The sequence below is a fragment of the Myripristis murdjan genome, chromosome 20 (assembly GCF_902150065.1).
Source record: "Myripristis murdjan chromosome 20, fMyrMur1.1, whole genome shotgun sequence".
Lineage (NCBI taxonomy): Eukaryota > Metazoa > Chordata > Actinopteri > Holocentriformes > Holocentridae > Myripristis > Myripristis murdjan.
The window spans coordinates 4909923-4929034 of record NC_043999.1 but is presented as its reverse complement, the minus strand read 5'-3'; the positions used below and the strand labels follow the sequence as shown (position 1 = coordinate 4929034).

At 42.1% G+C, this 19112-nt stretch overlaps 1 protein-coding gene across 2 annotated transcripts; it reads left to right on the top strand.

Annotated features, from left to right (window-relative positions):
• The first annotated feature begins 1387 nt into the window (after positions 1 to 1387).
• Positions 1388 to 18526, top strand: klhl15 (kelch-like family member 15). Of its 2 annotated transcripts, XM_030079127.1 has the most exons (10): positions 1556 to 1608; positions 3702 to 3789; positions 5917 to 6025; positions 6904 to 7042; positions 7821 to 8009; positions 8876 to 9100; positions 10319 to 10480; positions 11447 to 11656; positions 12009 to 12199; positions 12981 to 18526. In XM_030079127.1, exons 3-10 carry the CDS (start codon positions 6006 to 6008, stop codon positions 13753 to 13755), a joined length of 1911 nt encoding a protein of 636 aa, XP_029934987.1. In that variant the 5' UTR covers positions 1556 to 1608; positions 3702 to 3789; positions 5917 to 6005; the 3' UTR covers positions 13756 to 18526. The 2 variants fall into 2 exon arrangements, with proteins under 2 accessions (XP_029934986.1, XP_029934987.1); XM_030079126.1 differs by lacking the exon at positions 5917 to 6025 and having other exon boundaries at positions 1388 to 1608.
• The last annotated feature ends 586 nt before the right edge of the window (positions 18527 to 19112 follow it).

Sequence of the window (19112 nt, the reverse complement as noted above, 5' to 3'; positions counted from 1 at the left end):
TAAACAATGAAACATTTAGAGAGTAAAACTATAAAGTCAAAGTATTTATACTGGCTGTTATTCATATTCAGACTGCAGTTATGGTAATAATAATATGAATGCAGTGTTAGAATAAGCATTGTAACGTAATAAGGAGGTCAAAGGTCAAGATCACAGTGATCAACATGAACACAGACACAGACACCAACACATTCAATCACACAGATTTGATTATTTGCAAATAGGAAACATCATGTAGGCTAATACTTTTATTGTTGAAGCATGAAAACAAACGAAAAAAAAAACAGCATGGAAAAATATATGTTCAATTGCAGTGTAACTCAAAGGAGCAAAATAAAAAGATAGTCATAGTGCACTCAGAGCGACAAAGCACAGATTTTTATTTTATAATAATTATTATTTTTTAAACGGACCAACATTTCTAGGCAACATAATCTCCTTGTCATAGTGAGGATCTGTCTGCTTCGAGGGATCAAAAAAATACATCAATCAATCAAAAAAAAAAAAAAAAAAAAAGGATCAGTGGCCAATGAATGAATGAATCAATCAATCAATCAATAATTTTATGCTTTGTGCTAGAAATATCTGGGCTATACCACATTCTGTTACACTACAGGATGGCACTCAGTGTAATATCAACAATATCAACAATAAATAATGAACAATAACATCACCTCTATCAGAAACAGTGAATAGCAATGTAATGATAAATTAACAGGTGAGTAAACAATAACCTCCATGATATTAAAGAAAAAATACCCTATAACTTCATGTAACTCACACTGATTTATGCTATACATTGATATCATAAAGATTTATTAAGTGGAACAGGAGGGTAATCTATTTTTTCTGTTATTGATTAACAGCTATTAGTGATGACAGCTGACAGTGTTGATACCGAGAGGAGGAAAAAACTAAGACCTCACACTCTGCTCATGGCCTATTTCCGGCCACCACATATGACACTGTAGTTCACAGTTTTACATAGGTGCCATCTGATGTGATTGGAATGGGGTTTTATGTGTGGCGCAATAGAGGGCATTTTGCCTGCTAGTGCCAAAATTTACATCTCCAAGGTGTGTTTTTATTTTGTCCTCAGTGTGTGTGTGTTTTCAATTTGCTGCTGCAGAACCAACAGGTGTCTCTGGAGACAGTTGTGTAAATTCCTTCAGACTGCAACAGTTTAAAAAAAAAAAAATGTTTTTAAAACGTCATTTTACCAATTTGAGAAGCTGATGATGGTGAAATGATTCACAAAATTTTAAAGGTTTGCTAATTTCTTCCCCTGACGTGCAGATTTTTAAGGTGGCATCGAGTGACACGTCTTCGTGAACATTAACGATCTTTGCCGCACAACGCCCTTCAGTTCCGTCCGAAAGGGAAATGACGACGGTGCAGAAAATGGCGTCTGCACAGACTACGGACCGCCGCTGTGGTTTGTTACCCGTTTGATTCCGAGCCGATATCAGGGCCGTGCGGGGACGACATGGCGGTGCACCTCTGCGGTCCGTTTGCGTGATTCCGGAGCCCTAAACCCCCCGCAACTCATGTCTGAAGGAGCCAGAGCTGCCTGGTCGAAGAGGGGCTGTGGGGATTCGCATCGCCGAGGTGAGCCGAGCGGATTTAGCAGCTAATGCTAACAGCTAGCCCCTGTGCTCGCAGCCCAGCCGGATCCAATGGACGCCAGCTAACAGCTAGCTAGCTCAGTTAGCCGATGCTGCGTTAGACAACGGTAAATCGTGACCGTTAGCTGGCCAGGTAGCGATGCTGGTAAATGTTTGTCTTTTGGTTTTTGATTAATTTTTTGGCGCTGTATGTGTGACAGTAGCACTAAGTCAAATCAATTCAATGCAGCTTAACGTGCTGTTATTGAGCAATACGTTTTGCTGTCTCCGATCCCTTTAATGACAACAGTTCAACAGTTCAATATCCCAGTGTGTGTGTGTGTGTGTGTGTGTGTGTGTGTGTGTGTGTGTGTGTGTGTGTGTGTGTGTGGGCATACTTTTTATTGTGTGAACATAAGCTCAGTTTCTTGATTCTGAATTTATTGCTGTGATATTAATGCACACACTTGAACTTAACGCACCGGGGCTGCACGATATGGACAAAATTTCATACCTCGATATTTAAGTCAAACATCTCTAAATCTGCAATATCACCATGAGCTCACACCTGTTTGAAATTATAAGTGTAGCGACAGTGAAAATTAAGCATTCTTTAAAAAAAAAAACAGCATAACTATACCAAGTTGATGTAAAATGCGGAGTATTTTATTGATCAGAGCAGATCAATCACTGCCTCAGCTTATCCCTAACCCTCAAGCTGATGTCGCCCATATCATTGCCTTTGGAGATATTAATATTGTGGATCTTCATATCTAGAAAATGATGTATTTTTCAACCTGATAATGCACATACTTTTTTTTTTTACAACTTTATACACAATGCATATACTTTTTTAATCAATGTCCAAGGCGCATGTTTTTATGTTTCTCATTTCTTTTTCTGTTTCTTACAATTTAATTCTTCTCTTCAGAGTTTGAGCTGCAGCTGATTCATTTTCGCCTCAGGGATCAATCGAGCATTTCTGATCCTGATTTAGCCTATCACTGCGTCAGTTAATCCAAAAACACCTTGTTGCGTTCACATGTTGAATCAGCATCGCCGAAATGAATGATTATTGATTGGAATTTAAATGATGATCAATGTAATAACGAAATGTGTCAGTGTTGTTTTAAAATCCACAATGTGTCTTGATTGTTGTTTCTTGAGGGATGTATGTGCAAGCTCCTGAAATGGAAACTTTGATTATGGCGTGCGCAATTTAAAAATAATTCATAAGCTTTACCGGAATGCAGAATTCCTTGAAAAGGAAAAAAAAAAAAACGATCTGAAGTGGAACCTTGATTTTGAGTAGATATTAAAGATTGGTTGTCACTTAAGATAAATGACATTCCAGATTTTGATACGTCTCGTTTTTTTAAATATAGATAACCTAAATTCATTCTTTTCTGACATGATTAGTATGATCCGTCTCATGAGTAAATATCATATTCATTGTAGTAAGTGAGGGAACAGCAAGCCTTCCTTTGCTTGGTTTATAAATGATTTGAAATTATTTTTATCACTTAAATATGTACTTTAGTTTTAGTTTGAATAGTTAATAGTTTAATAGTTTCAATAACCTTGCCCCTTAGTCAAAAGCTGAGGCTGGTTAGCTTGGATGCAGCAACACTGTGTACTGCAGACCCTCACCTGTTGTTTTGTTGTCATTGTCAGTTTCATAGACAGACAAAGTTTTCATTCTGTACATCTCACTTCAGGCATTTTTATTGCAGCAAAATGGGTCAGACTGACCAACTTTGTCATAAAAACCTCATAAATGTTGCATTGATACTTGGTGAAACCATATCGATGCTTCACATCTGTGTGTTGATACAGCATCGGCACACAAAAAGTCATCATACTATGCTGAATTGCTGAATAGATTTTTTTTGTCCGCCCACCCCTGCAATTTACAGCCCCCTCCAAATTGGTTATGGATTAATGGATTACAGCTAATACGTTTTTTTTAAATCCCACTGTACTGTCTTGCTGTGTTTTGAAGTCATCTATGTGTCCTTGGATAACACAGACTCTGTGCTTGTTCTCGCCTCAGCCTTCCTCCCTTGCCTGATGCGTCTGTTTTCTGTCTCCTACTAGAACCAGGGAAACACAAACACAGGAAATGTGAGCGGCCCCTTAGCGCCCTGCCGTTGAAGCCTGTGATTGTGCGCCCAGGCTCCAAAAGGTAGGATTTGTTACGCAGCATGTAACGTTAGAGCCTGCCCTCATATCACCTGTGGCAGTACACCTGTCTCACTGCTGCTGTCATTTTGCTTCATGCTGGACACTGTCACTTTGGGGTGGCAGGGTGTCCAATCCCTGCTGAAGTGTCCTTGAGCAAGACGCTACATCTCTGTCAGCTCCGGAGGTGTTACTCAGCAGCTGACCTCTGATCTTCCTGCATAGCGGAGAAGTTTTGCATTATTATTGCTCAAAAATTCCCTTAACAAATCACAGATTATATAATGAAATTATTTAATTTCATGGCCTTTAAGACTATAGAACAATCTCAAGCCCAATCTGAGGTCATACATCTTTCACCCAATTTTAGTTTCAGTGAAGTTTCATTCTGATGGAGCAACAATACAGTACAACGTTATTAGAGGAAATTTATCATTGACCACACCAAATATAAAACACTGAACTACTAAATATACATAACCAGTAACATTAATGGCATTAAAACACATAACGCAGCACATTTATTTCTGTTTAAAAAAGTGAAATGTTAAGTTTGAGTTATTTAATTATTACTGTTACTATTATTTATTCAGTCATTAAATTAGTGTTTGGGATTTCAGCTCTACAGTTGGATAATTATTTACTTGGTGATGTTTAGTTGAGGCAGACGGGAAGAGTAACGTGAGCGAAAAAAAGGCAAATGCAATATTTTGTATTGTGTCATTAAAAGGTGTGAATTGTGCAAAGCCCCCCTGAGATGCCCAGGAGAATATTTTAATAATTTGTGCCCTCAAATTAGTAACTTGAGGGTCCAAATTAAGTAATTTGAAGACACTAATTACCTCATAGTGCATTTCCTCCAGTCATTCCTGACCGTCCAGGCGTACTCATTCATTGCTAATATCTGCAGGGAGAAGGAAGGAATACAGTAATATTAAATGAAAATTCAGCTAAACTTCATATATTTTACTAATGTCTGTTACTGGTGTGTGTGTGTGTGTGTGTTTGTGTACTACAACATGCATAAGTTATATTAACATCAGCAATGAATGTGCATTAATGGATGCACAGGACTCTCAGGAATAATTGGAAGAATTGCACTAGGAAATAATTTGTGCTCTCACATTAGTAATTTGTACCCTTGAGTTACTAATTCAAGGGCACAAATTATTAAAATATTCTCCTAGAGGTCCAGGAGGGCTCCGCAGAGCTGGACGGGCAGCAGTGTTGGCTTTATTTTTTTTTTATATGTTGTTTTATTAGCTACATCTCCAGTAGGCCACATTAAGTTTTATCCACACGCATATCCAAATAGAGCGGAGTCAACAGAATATGGCAGCCGTATTTTGTTTTCAGTGCATTCTACTTTAATGAACATTAATGGGCATTGTGTCTCCAAACTTTTAATTTCCTTTTTTTGTTCATTTACCGTTCATTTGTAGTGTTTTTTGTTGGCCATGTCCAATCATAAGATGTTACGGTTTTTGTATCTTGGTTGCTTTGGTTTCCTAGTACAGGTGTAGACAGTGTTTTTTTTGTTTTTTGTTTTTTAAAAAAAGGCCTTAAACAGCACTACATTTGTCTCTGTGCAGCCTGCCATGCCAACACCCTGTTATCACTTCATGTTTTACTGGAGCGGCGTTGTCTCTATTCATTTCCTGTTTAGACAGCTCATATTGCAGCAGCCCATTCCTGTTATTGTGTCAGATAGTTTTCATACTAATCAGCGTTTCATTATGTCGTATCACATGTTCTAATATCTCACCGTTAAGAATCACAGCAGTTATCAGATTTCTGAATTAACACCAGCCTGTTTCCTCAGAGCATCCTGTTATTCCACTGTGATTTGGAATTATTTAGCTTTTTATTTGTTTAATTATGATTTTTTTTTTTCCCCTCTTTGAACAATAAGACGGAGCTAGCCAGACTTGGATCCTTCAAATTCCATTTTTTTCTTCTCCTTTGAATTGTCAGTGCCAGTCTTTGCCTCCTCGCCTTGGTTTAAAAATCTGTGTGTGATGAAAGATGTTTAACACCTGCACAAATTTCCAGAGTGACTGTATTGCTTTGCTGTTTGCCTTGGCAGACGTTCATGCTTTAATGTGGTGGTTGTGTTGGCTCTGTCATCTAGGTGATTGACCCTCAGAAAAGGGACTTTGTTAGCATCTACTGGACACAAGGGGCACTGTCCTCTGATTGGCTCGGACAACCCCCTCTGACATGCCCGTGGCCAATCAGAGGTGAGTGTGCAGTGTGTGTGTGTGTGTGTGTGTGTGTATGTATGTGTTTGTGTGTGTGTGTTTTCATTTGCATTCTGTGTGAATGACTAAGTGTTTGTGAGTGTGAGAACACAGGTCATTATGTGAAATGAAATGTGATTTTTTTTTTTTTGTAAATGTGTGTTTTCGTCTTTGTTTTCTGTTCCTTCGTGTGTTTTAAAGTTCTGTGTGTGCACATTTCTGGTTCTGTTTGTGTCAGTAGTTGCATGGGTGTGTGTGTGTGTGTGTGTGTGTTTACATTGTGGATATGGGATGAAATTGTGTGTAACATGTTTTGAAGCGTTTTTTGTATTTCTGTTGTATGTGTGTGTGAGAGAGAGTGTGTGTGATCCAGCAGTTCAGTGTTTTCCCTCAGCTCGGATGCATGCTCTGTACATTTTGAGCGTGTGTGTGTGTGTGTGTGTGTGTGTGTACGTGGAGCAGCTTGTTTGGATGCAGCAGCATCCTGATGAAGTGCTGAGCTGTAAATGTTGAGCGTTCTATTGAATGCCCTTCCAGGCTTCCAAGTCACAGGCTTACATTTTTTGCAGCAGCGCGCACACAAGCACAATCTTTCCCCCTTTGAGAGACTGGCAGAATTGTGCTTAGGTCATCAGCAGAGAGTTGCATCTTAAAAGCGTTTGATTCCCTGCCACATTAACAAAGTCCAGGCTTACAGCGCTGACACAAGGCAGCCGTTAGATGAGTTTCAGTGCTTTGAGTTGTTACAACATGCAGAGAGAGGTGGTAGCAGCTTCTGTCACATGCTAAAGCAGAACATTTACTGATAATCCTCCTTTTTACCTCACCCTGTCTGTCTCTCCTCTCCCGTTCCCCCTCACTGTCATTTATATCGCCAGGTGTGTTATGTCGGGGGGGGATGTGGAGGTGTACCTGTCCCAGGTGCATGATGGGAGTGTGTCGTCGGGCTTCCGGGCGCTGTACGAGGAGCGCCTGCTCCTGGACGTCACACTGCTGATAGAGGAGCACCACTTCCAGGTGAACAAAAAAAAAAAAAAACAACAATCTCTACACATTTTTTTGCATGCTTTGTGCTTTATGTGGAAAGGAACACTCAGGGCTTCTGCATCATGAAAATCCTGGAAAAGTCATGTAGTTTGAAAATGTGTTTGCAGTTCCAAGGACGCAGGGAGAAAGTCTGCGGAGGTAAAACCTCACATTTGTAGCAGTTAAACCAGTAAACCAGTTAAATCAAATTAAATCAGTGGCTCAGTTCTACAGAGAACGTACGTGAAGTTTGTCCAGTAAGTGTCGTTCTCGGCAGGTAGTTTTAAGAGCTTCCGTCCTGAAATGTGAATCTACAACAAAGTTTCCACTGTGATGTAGATACACATTCATCCAGTGTCGGCTGCATGCAGAGGAATCAGAGATGCTGGTGGGTTTTGTGAGCTAGTTTGACATGAAAGTGGGCGGAGCTGGGAATGTGGTCAGCAGAACTCGTGCAAGCTGGGCCACAGAGGAAGCAAGAACCAAGCAATCAAAGCTTCAAAGCTAAGAGGTGTAAGAAGCAGATCAAGACTCTGACTCCTGTGTTCAGATGTGAAAATGAAAGAAAGAACAAAAACAGCCCTCAGTGTCAAGGCTCCCTTTGAGCAAGGCACTTAAAGTCTATGAATGTGAAACACACTCAGTCCACCTCCCCTGGATAAATTCAGGTTCAAACAAACACACATGGCCCGCCACACATCAGTTTAGACCTGTTGTTGTTATGAGGCTCTGTGTTTGGATTTTTATATTCGCCCCCTCGCTCTCCCAGGCCCACAAGGCCCTCCTGGCCACGCAGAGCGACTACTTCCGGGTGATGTTCACAGCCGACATGAGGGAGCGGGACCAGGACAAGATCCACATGAAGGGGCTGACGGCTGCAGGGTTCGGCCACGTGCTCCGCTTCATGTACTACGGCTCGCTGGAGCTCAGCATGCCTACTGTCCAGGAGATCCTGCAGGTAACACACACACACACACACACACACACACACACTGCAGCACAGACAACATAACACAATGGCAGATCTCTACCAACAGTGCCACCCTAGAGACAGGACTCTTACCCTTTTAGCTCAGACTAGTAATAACCTGTGAACTTCAAGTTATTTGTAGAACCAGCAAAGATTGTCTGTGATTTTAATCCAAAGTGAGATTGCCAATCTAAGGAAAGTATCTATCAAATTTATTAGTAATACTGAGGCAGGGATGAAATCTGTGGGGGGAAATTTTCAGGTCCAACTTCACGTTTTGCTTTGCCAAATCAGGAAGTGGTGAACTTTAATATCTTGACCTTATTTAGTTGTATTCATGGAAAAGGAATCGCCGCAAGTTTTGAGTCCCGTGCAAATGAAATGAAATTTCATGAAACGCAGAAGTTGGGAGGTAATTCATTTATTGCATAAAGTCTCTACATAATACTAACCCTGGGAGAATCAGGCTTTATTAAAATTTTTATCAAAACTATTACCCAGGGTTTAATATTACACCCCAGTGAATAATGACTATCAGTGTATGAGGCAGGGCAGGGAAATTTACAGCCGCTGTGGCCCGTAGACAGGAAAAGTCCCATAAATATTTCTTACAGATGATACTTCAGTTCTTTTTTTCTTCTTTTATAGAGACGACTGCAGAAATAGTAGTCAGCTCGCTTTGTTGCCAGGGCAGGAAATGTTATGTTGGTGGTGGCTGGTAGTTATTGCCATCCCTTTTAGGTTTTCCTATCTGTCACAGAGCCACGGCTTCTGCATCTGTGGCCGTTCTGTCTTTCTCTAAACCTCCCCTCTTCTTTTTCTCACTCCCTCCCTCCGCCTCGTCCCCCCGCCAGGCGGCCATGTACGTCCAGCTGACGGAGGCGGTGGAGTTCTGCTGCTCCTTCCTGCTGGCCAAGATCTGCCTGGAGAACTGCGCCGAGGTCATGCGGCTGCTGGAGGACTTCAGCGTGGGCGTGGAGGGCGTCCAGGAGCAGCTCGACAACTTCCTCCTCGACAACTTCGTCCCTCTCATGAGCCGACCCGACTTCCTGTCCTACCTCAGCCTCGAGAGACTGCAGGTCCGCTTGTTGTCTGTGCCCTTAAGCCGACGGCGCACTGACAAGAAAGCTGAACTTAACCCTGAAATAGAAACACAGTCGAACGCGTTGCCGCATGCAAATCTGTTCACGCTCGCTGCAGCATCTTATTGTTTCATTTATTTACACTGAACCCCGGTGGGGGCGCATGAAGATTAAAGAGGAAACGGAAACAGGAGCAGTGAAGACAGCCGAGGGAGCGTTTAGAGGCTGTTTGATTGGTCGTAAAATTCAAACAGTTCATTTTGAAGAGTTGAACAGATGTTGGTGCAGAAATGGAAACAAAGGCCGTGAACTAGAACAGGAAATGCAGATGCTTTTTCACACAGAAACACAACCAGTCGTGATATTTTAGACCAACAGGCAGATGGTCTTGTAGGGGGAGTGAGTAGAGCTCCACCGATTCTTATTTAAAGCTGACATATATTTTTAAGATCTCTCAGCGTCGCTAACAGTCGTCTGAGATGTCAAACAATTTAGGAATCGACCAGTTATTAGTCTCAGCCGATTATCATGGCTGATATTCAAAATTTTTCACTAATAGATATTGTGATTTTGATTTACATGGTGGCCAATATGAAAACCACTCCGACACTTCCTCTCTGCCTGAAAGACAGAGGAACAAAAGCGATGATAATGTTTTTCATTTTCTTTTCCACTGGATTTGTGTTTAATTTGGTTTTACAGAAACACAAAACACTAAATTGTAGCCTGTTGCCTTTACTGACCTGCCTGGACAGAACACTTCCAGTTTTTAATATCCGTTTAATTTTATCTGATGTGTAAATATGTAACTTTAATAATTATAAATATAGTTTTCTTGTTGTGTTTTTATTTTTCTTTTTCAGATTTTTTGCTAATCTTTTATTTGTCAATTCAAGCCAAGGTTTGTGTTTGCGTTTCTTATAAGTTTTACACTGCAGTTTTCAAAGTTACTGCAAGTGAATATCAGTTATTAGTGTTACTGATAACTAATAATCTGTATCAGCCCTAAAAAATCATTAGTGCTTGATCCTTAGAGCATAGTCTGCAAAAAATCCACTGAGATGTGTGGAAACGTACGACTGGAAAAGTCTGGAATGTTGAAATGGAAAATGTGGAGGAACCGTGTCACTGTCACTTTACATTTCTCCAGTCGGTCACCAGCTGGAGTCTCTAACAAACCCCGTGTGTGTGTGTGTGTGTGTCCCTGCGACCCAGGCCTACCTGGACAGCGACGCTCTGAGCCGTTTCCCAGAGATCGAGCTGTACGAAGCCGTCCAGGCGTGGCTCCGACACGACCGCCGCCGCTGGAGGCACACCGACACCATCGTCCAGTCCATCCGCTTCTGCCTCATGACCCCCGCCAACATCTTCGAGAAGGTGGGCGGCTTTTCCTCGGCAGCTGCTTGTGTGGATCTTTTTAAGAGTCGTTTTGGTTCTTAGACCTTTTCCGTGCTCAGGTGTTGTGGTTTTAGATGAAGCACGCGGCCTGACAGATGGCGAATGTTCATTTTATGCGTGTTTTTTTGAGCTGTGGGGAGCAGCTCTTACATAGCAGCTTAATTAATGTGGAGGAAACACCGGAGAGCAAACAGGCTTGGGAATGATGATGAGCTAAATTCTGGAAGATTTTGGCTGTTTGCATACGCCCCCCCAGGCATGGGCATGTCATCATTTAGAGCTCCACTTATTATATTATAGTTTCTGTCGGTCGTTTGGTTGTTTTGTGGTGAATTTTTGGACATAACAGCCCCTGTGCCCTGGACCCTGGTGCAGTATGTTTGGATAAAATCAGTACATTCATTGGCTGCAGTTCTCTACTGAAAATACTACACCCAGTTTGCATTGTGCACAGGGGCTAGTACAGTATTTGATTACTTTACATTCTGAATTAGTCATAATACATGCAACACTGATAGAGTGAAAATGTTATCCATATTTAGCATTTTACACCACTGTAAGTGATTTGTATTCTTTTGTAAATGACTGCAGAGAGCACAGTCAGGATGTTAATAGTAAATATTTTATTGTTTTACACAGTGGAGCTCAGCAGCTCCTCTTCTGTCTCCATCGATAAACAATTCATGCATTAAACCACCAGGCAGTCACAGCTCTCCTGCTGCTGTCAGATTACCGTCAAACACAAACCAGCCAGATGCTCGACTGGGACCGGTAAAGTTTGTGGGCCAGCCCCCCAGCTGTTTCGCTCTCTGAATGGATTTTGGATCCATTCGTAGCCCGTGGATGAGAAAGTTGCTTCCTTCGCCCTGGCGGGAGCACACAGCAGCACACACCGTGTTGATGCAGTGACGTGTCGGTCCTTATTCTCTGTGTTCCCGCTCACAGGTGAAGACGTCCGAGTTTTACCGTTACTCCAGGCAGCTGAGACAGGAAGTGGACCAGGCGCTCAGCTACTTCCACGACGTCAACCAGCAGCCTCTTGTGGACACGCGCTCCAACCGCATCCGCTCCGTCCGTCCGCAGACCGCCGTCTTCAGGGGAATGATAGGACACAGCATGGTCAACAGCAAGATCCTGCTGCTGCACCGCCCCAAGGTGCTGACCCGTGTGTCTGTGTGGGACAGGCCGGCGGGACTGGGAACGAGTCATGTTTTGTCACAGACGGCAGTAAACACAAGTCCTCTCATAGATTTATAGAAGTTTAAACCAGCAGGTAGATTTGAACTAAATTTATGTACCATACAAAGCACAAACCATGAGCTGACGATGCTGTTCTGCTCCAGAGGTCATGTTGGCCGGCAGGTTAGTCAAAGCGGCCCGTCAGCTTTGGGATTCCTTTTGGTTTGGGGCAAAAAAAAAAAAAAAGTTCCCCAGGTGTGATCTGCCACAGATGTCACCTGTGCTCATTTTCCTGACGGGTGCAGTGACTTGTGTCCTCCTCCCGCAGGTGTGGTGGGAGCTGGAGGGACCTCAGGTGCCTCTGCGGCCGGACTGCCTGGCCATCGTCAACAACTTTGCCTTCCTGCTGGGCGGAGAGGAGCTGGGGCCCGACGGCGAGTTCCACGCCTCCTCCAAGGTCTACCGCTACGACCCGCGGCAGAACTCCTGGCTGCGCATGGCCGACATGTCTGTGCCCAGGTGAGGGGAGCCCTCCTTCCTCTTCTTTGATGAGTCCAGTCATGGATCAGATGAAACCCTGACATGTCCTGTCCTGGAGGATGTTCACACACAGAGGGTTAAAGTGACAGAAAATGTAACAGTATTTCAGTGCAACAGTAAAGCCATTTCAGTAATATGCTGATGCACTGCAAAAACTCAAAATCTTACCAAGATTATTTGTCTTATTTCAAGTCAAAAATGTCTTATTCCTAGTCAAAATATCTCATTACACTTAAAATAAGACATGATCACCTCAGAAGTAACTTGTTTTTAGACAATTGTCTCTCGTTTCAAGTGAAAATTTGCTTGTTTCATTGGCAAAATTTGTTTCTTGTTTCTAGCTAATTTTCACTTATTTCAAGTGAATTTTCACTTTTTCCACTGGCAAATTTTGCCAATGAAACAAGCAAATTTTCACTTGAAACGAAAAACTTTTCACTAAAAACAATTTACCTCTGAGGTGATCATGTCTTATTTTAAGTGTAATGAGATATTTTGACTAGAAATAAGACATTTTGACTTGAAATAAGACAAATAATCTTGGTAAGATTTTGCGTTTTTGCAGTGTGTGAAAAGCAGAGAGATGCTTCTTGTTGCTGATTAAACAGAGATGCAGAGATGTCATATATAACACAGTCAGTGTCTCTGGATTTTAATTTCAAGGTGCTTTTGCAAAACACTTGCAGACTCCTTTGCCCCCCTTTCCTTTTAATGAATTATTCATTTTTCAGTGCATATTCATGGTATTTGTTGTTTCTAGGTCGGAGTTTGCTGTGGGCGTCATCGGCAAGTTTATTTATGCCGTGGCGGGCCGCACACGAGACGAGACCTTCTACTCCACCGAGCGCTACGACATCACCGAGGACCGCTGGGAGTTTGTCGACCCGTATCCGGTGAACAAGTACGGTCATGAGGGAACGGTCCTCAACGGCAAACTATACATCACCGGTGGCATCACCTCCTCCTCCACCTCCAAACAGGTGTGCGTGTTCGACCCCGGGCGGGAGGGGGGCGGAGGAGGCGGGGGAGGCGGAGGAGGGGGAGGGAGCTCAGGTGGGGCGGACGTGCACAGGACACGCGCCGGCCGCGGTCCGCTGCTTCCCGGCAGCCACACCAACTGCTGGGAGAACAAGTCCAAAATGAACTACGCCCGCTGCTTCCACAAGATGATCTCCCACAACGGGAAGCTGTACGTGTTCGGAGGGGTGTGTGTGATCCTGCGGGCTTCCTTTGAGTCCCAGGGCTGCCCGTCCACCGAGGTGTACGACCCAGAGACAGACGAGTGGACCATCCTGGCCTCCATGCCCATCGGGCGCAGCGGCCACGGGGTGGCAGTGTTGGACAGGCAGATCATGGTGTTGGGCGGCCTGTGTTACAACGGCCACTACAGTGACTCCATCCTCACCTTCGACCCGGACGAGAACAAGTGGAAGGAGGATGAGTATCCCAGGATGCCTTGCAAACTGGACGGTCTGCAGGTGTGCAGTCTGCACTTCCCAGAGTACGTGCTGGAGCACGTGAGACGCTGCAGCTGAGGTCTGCTCCACACCGAGCCTCCTTTTTTTAGAAATGGGAATGCACCCGTCGAGGACTGGAGCCTCCCGTTGGGAGTTTAGGTGTTTACAGGTGTGAGACTGATATTCTACTGATGCGCGAGGTTTAAACCGGTGACCGGTGCTTACTTACGGCGAGGAAACGATGGCCCAGTCCGTTAGTTTTGCTTTCCTCAACAAAGGCAACTGGATCGTGACGAGAGGTCAGCTTGAACATTTTCAGAATTAGCTTTCTCAGAAAATACAGGAAAAATATTTGGGGGGGTTCATTCCACTGGTTTAATTTTGGACTATGGTCGGTTTCCTATTCTACTACTCACCTACTGTATTTAGGCTCTCCAGTCAGGCTTATGGCAGAAACGCACTGGAAGCATCATCAGACACACATTTACACTTGTACAACCGTCTTTGTTCCAGCAGCCTGTCAGACCTCTGTGTCGCATCTGGAGCCACAGCGACGGCTGACCTGTTTCAGCACAAACAAACATCTTTTATACTGTTAACCAAGTTGTTGTTGAGAAGTTTGTAATAGGAAACCCTGACATGGCCCAGGCTAATTAAGAAAATCCATAAATACCCTGTAATATAGACAACTGCAAACTTAAACTGTTAGTTAAGCTTGTAGCATACAATCAGGTGTAGGGATGAAATATGAACACTATATTAGACTAGCTGCTCTAATGGTTTGTCTCCAGATATATGAAGCAAACTGCAGGGAGGGGCTGATATTACCCACGTTAGTGAAAAGCTGCTGCAGTGCACTGTAAAAGCATCAGAATAAGAGTTTCAGATAACACGCATCAATAATCGCTTCCAGTGCGTTTCAGCTTCAGTCTTAATTCTGCTCTTCACCTCCTATTATCCACCATACTGTACTCATGTTCATGTAACATCACACTGTCTCTTTGTGTTCCCCCCTTCCTTTCTCTGTCTCCTGGTTTGACGATATGAGTGTGTGTGTGTTTGTGTGTGTGAGAGCGAGAGTGAAACACTCCTAGGCAGCTGAATGAATAATTTGAAAAAAAAAAAAAAAAACACTATATGGTGCGGTAGGGTTTGTTCTTCACGTAGTGGTGGTGATGATGATGATGAAGATGGTGGTGATGATGTCATGACTGCACTGCGGTGACACGGCTCTGCCCGGTAACTTACAGAAACATAACGTCACACACTACAGGGGTCAAAAGCTCTTTTTTTTTTTTTTTTTTTTTAAACGGATAATGTGTGTGTGTGAAAGACACTCATCGCTTCACTTCAGCGTCACTGTCTGTTCTCTCGTGTGTTGGGTTTTCATCACGGCCGGTGGATTTTGACTTTTGCAAGACATCGTTTGACCAGCTAGACTTTCCAAAAAACCTTGAACATCACAGCATGTTGTGATGTTGCAGACATGTTAGCAGTGTCCTAAATTAACTCATTAGCTCGCCTGCCAAAGGCTGGTACACTAAAAAAAAAACAATGATTAAGCACATAGGAACATCATGCTACCTGTTTGCAGTGCTGTTTCATGTGTATCATCAGTTATTGACCCGTGTTGATTTATTGGCCAAACGCAAATTTTCAGTGTTAATTTCGGACTCTGCTTGTTTGAAAACTCCCTGAAAAGCTGTTTTCTCATGTCAGAAGAGTCAAGAGTCATAGCAGATGCATCAACTGATCCGTTATGATCTTTGTATCCAGCAGTTTTTTTTTTTTTTTGTCCAGCGCCTTGATAAATCCTGCTTTATAACCAGCTCAATGTTTTGGACCTAGTCCTCTCTGTATATTTATTTTTATTTTTTCAATATTTTTAATGAGCCAACTGTGAAAAGGGCTAGAGCATACACTGATGCAGTTTTTCTTTTGTCCTTATGCTGTGTATTTAATTTATTTATTTTGCAAGGCACCACTGTCACCAAGCTATGCACCAAGTATACCAGTAGTGGGATTGTTTATTTGGATATGAACTGCATTGTGAATCATCCTTTTGCATCAAGAGAGAGAGAGAGAGAGAGAGAGAGAGGCCATGGCATTTCATTGTGCTTTATGGTGGTCTTTGCTTGTCTCGCCCCTCTCTACCTTTATGTCCTTTCCATCTCAGCTGCACTGTACAGGAAAAATGAAGGAATGCTTTTGGAAACAGTCTTTCGTTTTTGCTAAATGTCGATTGGATTGCCAAGACATGGGATTGACAAAACCAGCTAGCCTCCAGTGGAAATATTGGTAAAACGTTACTGATGCAGTTAAAGGTGAATACCGGTGTCATTTATGGAGTTGTTGCCCATTTGCTGCGGTCTACATCTAGTTTACGTTTCCCCCGGTCACTTTCTAAGACAGGCTGTACGTGATCAGATTTTTAAAAACCATTTCCTCAGTTTACTCTTTAACAAGCACGAGCCCATCCAGACCCACGGTGCTCCTGCGTGCATCCCTACTAATGCTGTTAGTCCACCAGATAGTACCAACTCTACTCGGCCCGACTCCGCTCGCTTTAATTTTCTGGATTTTGCTGCTCGCTTGTGGGCATGTTGACTAGTTGTTCCTCCTTTCTCTACCATGAGTCTTTCATTTTCAAAAAATCAAGACCAGCTCGAAACGACTACTTCAAATGAACAATATTAGTGTAACTTGGAGAGGGGGAAAAAACGTTAACGTGGATAGATTATCAACTACAAAACACCCCTGCATAGCCCGAGGCGGTACTGTACACACCGTGGGAAAAACATAAATTTTAATGTCGTGACGGGAAGCAGAGCCAAAGGTATGACAGCACAGGTTTTACAGTGAAATAAGGAGAACACAAAGGGTTTTTGTTATTGTTCTCTTGCTCTGTGGAGGTTTTTCTTACTGTACAAGAATGAATGGTTTCCTCTGAAAGTGAAAACTATTCTGACTGTTCAGGAAGAATGCAATGAAGAGGCGAAGTTAGATCAGTGTCACAAACTGTAAAACAAAACAAAACAAAAAAAAACACCGGTATTCACCCGTCAGTAATTGTCAGTCACACCAGTGATGTTGAGTTCATGTGAAAGCACGTCAGCTTGGTTTTGTCTTTGGGGAAAGTCCTTGGTGGTTTATGGCGCCGTTAAAAAATATTAGTTTGTGTAAACTTCATGTTAATGCCTCTGTGGGGAGAAGTCATGATTGAGTATGGAGTTACTTTTGTATCTTTATTTTAAAATTGAACCAAAAAAAAAAAAAAAAAAAGATTTGAAAGCAAAAACAAAATGTGGAGAAATACATCAGAGAATTAGTCAAATGCCATTTAATTATAGTTAATATCATTATACTAAGCTGAGCAAGAGTATGGGCCATTTGCCATGATGCAAACATTATCCTAAGCATCCTTTTTGTTTTCTCATTGCAGCTTCATCAAAATCCACCTCAAGAAATTAATTCAACCCCTAAAAGCCAAAGTAGTCAGTGTTAGCATTTGATATAGCTTTAGGCAATCATTTCCCTATTCCCCTTAGGTTCCAAATTTATGTCACACCTTAGAGTCTTCTGTGTAATTCTCAATATTCCCAATCTACAACTTGGGACAACAAGATTTCCATCAGACAAAGCTGAGCTGGAATAACGGCAGCACTGATTGGCTCTGAGTTTGAAAAATAGCACTTCTGTTTTTTATTCTCTGCAAGGCGAGCTAACAGGCTGAGTGAATTCAAATTAAAGGTGTAGTATGCAACTTTTACAAGCAAATAATCTATTGTTGCGTACAATCTAGTGCCGATCGAGGTCACACGGTGATGATTAAGCCTTTTACCTGCGCATATAAACTACATTTTGCATTACCGTGGACTTGCCAATGAAGTGAGGGGCAAGGGGCGGAGCTATATGTGTAGCCCCGCCTCTCAAGTGCCGTGATAGGCGAGCAGGGAAAGGCGCCATCCAACCATCACCCTAATCCCCTAACCTTACTTCGCAATTTCTATTGAAATCCTATGCTGGTTATTGAAATTATAGCATTGCCAATTAGTTTGCCTAAGAGCTCCATGACAGACAAGCTAGAAGTGGATCATAGCGAAAATTAATTTATAAAATAAACTTGTAACTGTAATTTATGATGATAATTTATAATAAGTTAAATCATGAAATGAAACAGTTGTTTATTTCCAGCTGCTGACGTTGTGACCAAAAAGATCCCAGTGAATGAAAAGACACTGTTGGTGAAAGGAGCCAAAAATGAAAGCTGTGATTGTAAATCTTTCTTTCATCACTTTTGAGTTATTTTATCTGGGTTTATTTGTTTTATTTTTTTGTTGTTGTTGTTTTAAAATTACGATACAAAAGCACCTCCATACTCGAGACGTTTCCCTGCCAGGTGAACACACAGGGGAAGAGGCGTTGGTAAAGGCAGGCCTCGTCTTTCACTCCATGTCCCTCGTGTCTGATGTGTCTCTGTATCTTCGATCAGCATCATGAACATGGAAAATGCCAAACTCCAGCCTTCATCACGCTGCTCCTCCTCCTCCTCCTCCTCCTCCTCCTCCTCCTCCTCCTCTCACCTGCTGTTGAAAACGTGTAACCGATACTACTGTCCTTATTTCAGGCACATCCAGTCTTAGCACAGCATCTTTTAGTCCATCCGTCTTCAGTCTCTCAGTAGGATAAAAGAATAGAATAACGAGGATTAAAAACATACCCTGTTACAACGACTGTATCTGAAAAAGGAAGTTAAAAGAAATCAGATTAACATACCTATAATCTGAGTAGTAACTCTTTGGAACGATTTGTAATTTCTTTCCAGAAATAAATGTTCATATTGTTCGACTTTCAGCTGCATTCGGTTTTATTTCTGTCTCTCTCTCTCTCTCTGTGTTTCATATTACTATATGTCATAGTTTTTATTTTAAAAATTCAAATCCATATTGTTAACCTGTTTATTACTTAGGAAATCGTGAAAAAAAGCAAATCTCTTCCCAACAGTTATGACTGACTATCAAAAGTCATTCCTGGCATATTAAACAGAAAAATAAAAAATGGATTGAGCATCTGACTAAATAAGATACTCACTAATTTTATTTATTTATTTATTCTTAATTATTTACTATTTTTGTCATCATTTTTTATTCTGTCATGACTGTTAATTCTTATTATTACCATTCCTATTAATGAATGTCACTTATTGAAATAATTGAGGTCAACAGCTCTGCCATAAATTCTCCCTTTGAACAAAGTCTATAATGTTCAGTTTGTGTTGACATTGTGCAGGATGTGTCACTTTAAGTCTGTGTTTATTACTGAGGTTGTAGTTTGCAGAGGTCTTGTACTGGACTACATTTTACTGAGAGGTGTTTCTAATTTTTTGTCCCTCCGTATTTAGATAAAATGAGGGGGGACAGAATAGTGGAAACAGC

What these genes read in the sequence shown, in the direction of transcription:
- klhl15 (XM_030079126.1), top strand. Translation starts at nt 1,548, where the DNA reads ATGTCTGAAGGAGCCAGAGCTGCCTGGTCGAAGAGGGGCTGTGGGGAT. An exon ending in GTGCGCCCAGGCTCCAAAAG is followed by an intron (nt 3,790 to 6,903) that starts GTAGGATTTGTT and finishes TTATATCGCCAG; the next exon opens with GTGTGTTATGTCGGGGGGGG. An exon ending in GCCGACATGTCTGTGCCCAG is followed by an intron (nt 12,200 to 12,980) that starts GTGAGGGGAGCC and finishes TGTTGTTTCTAG; the next exon opens with GTCGGAGTTTGCTGTGGGCG.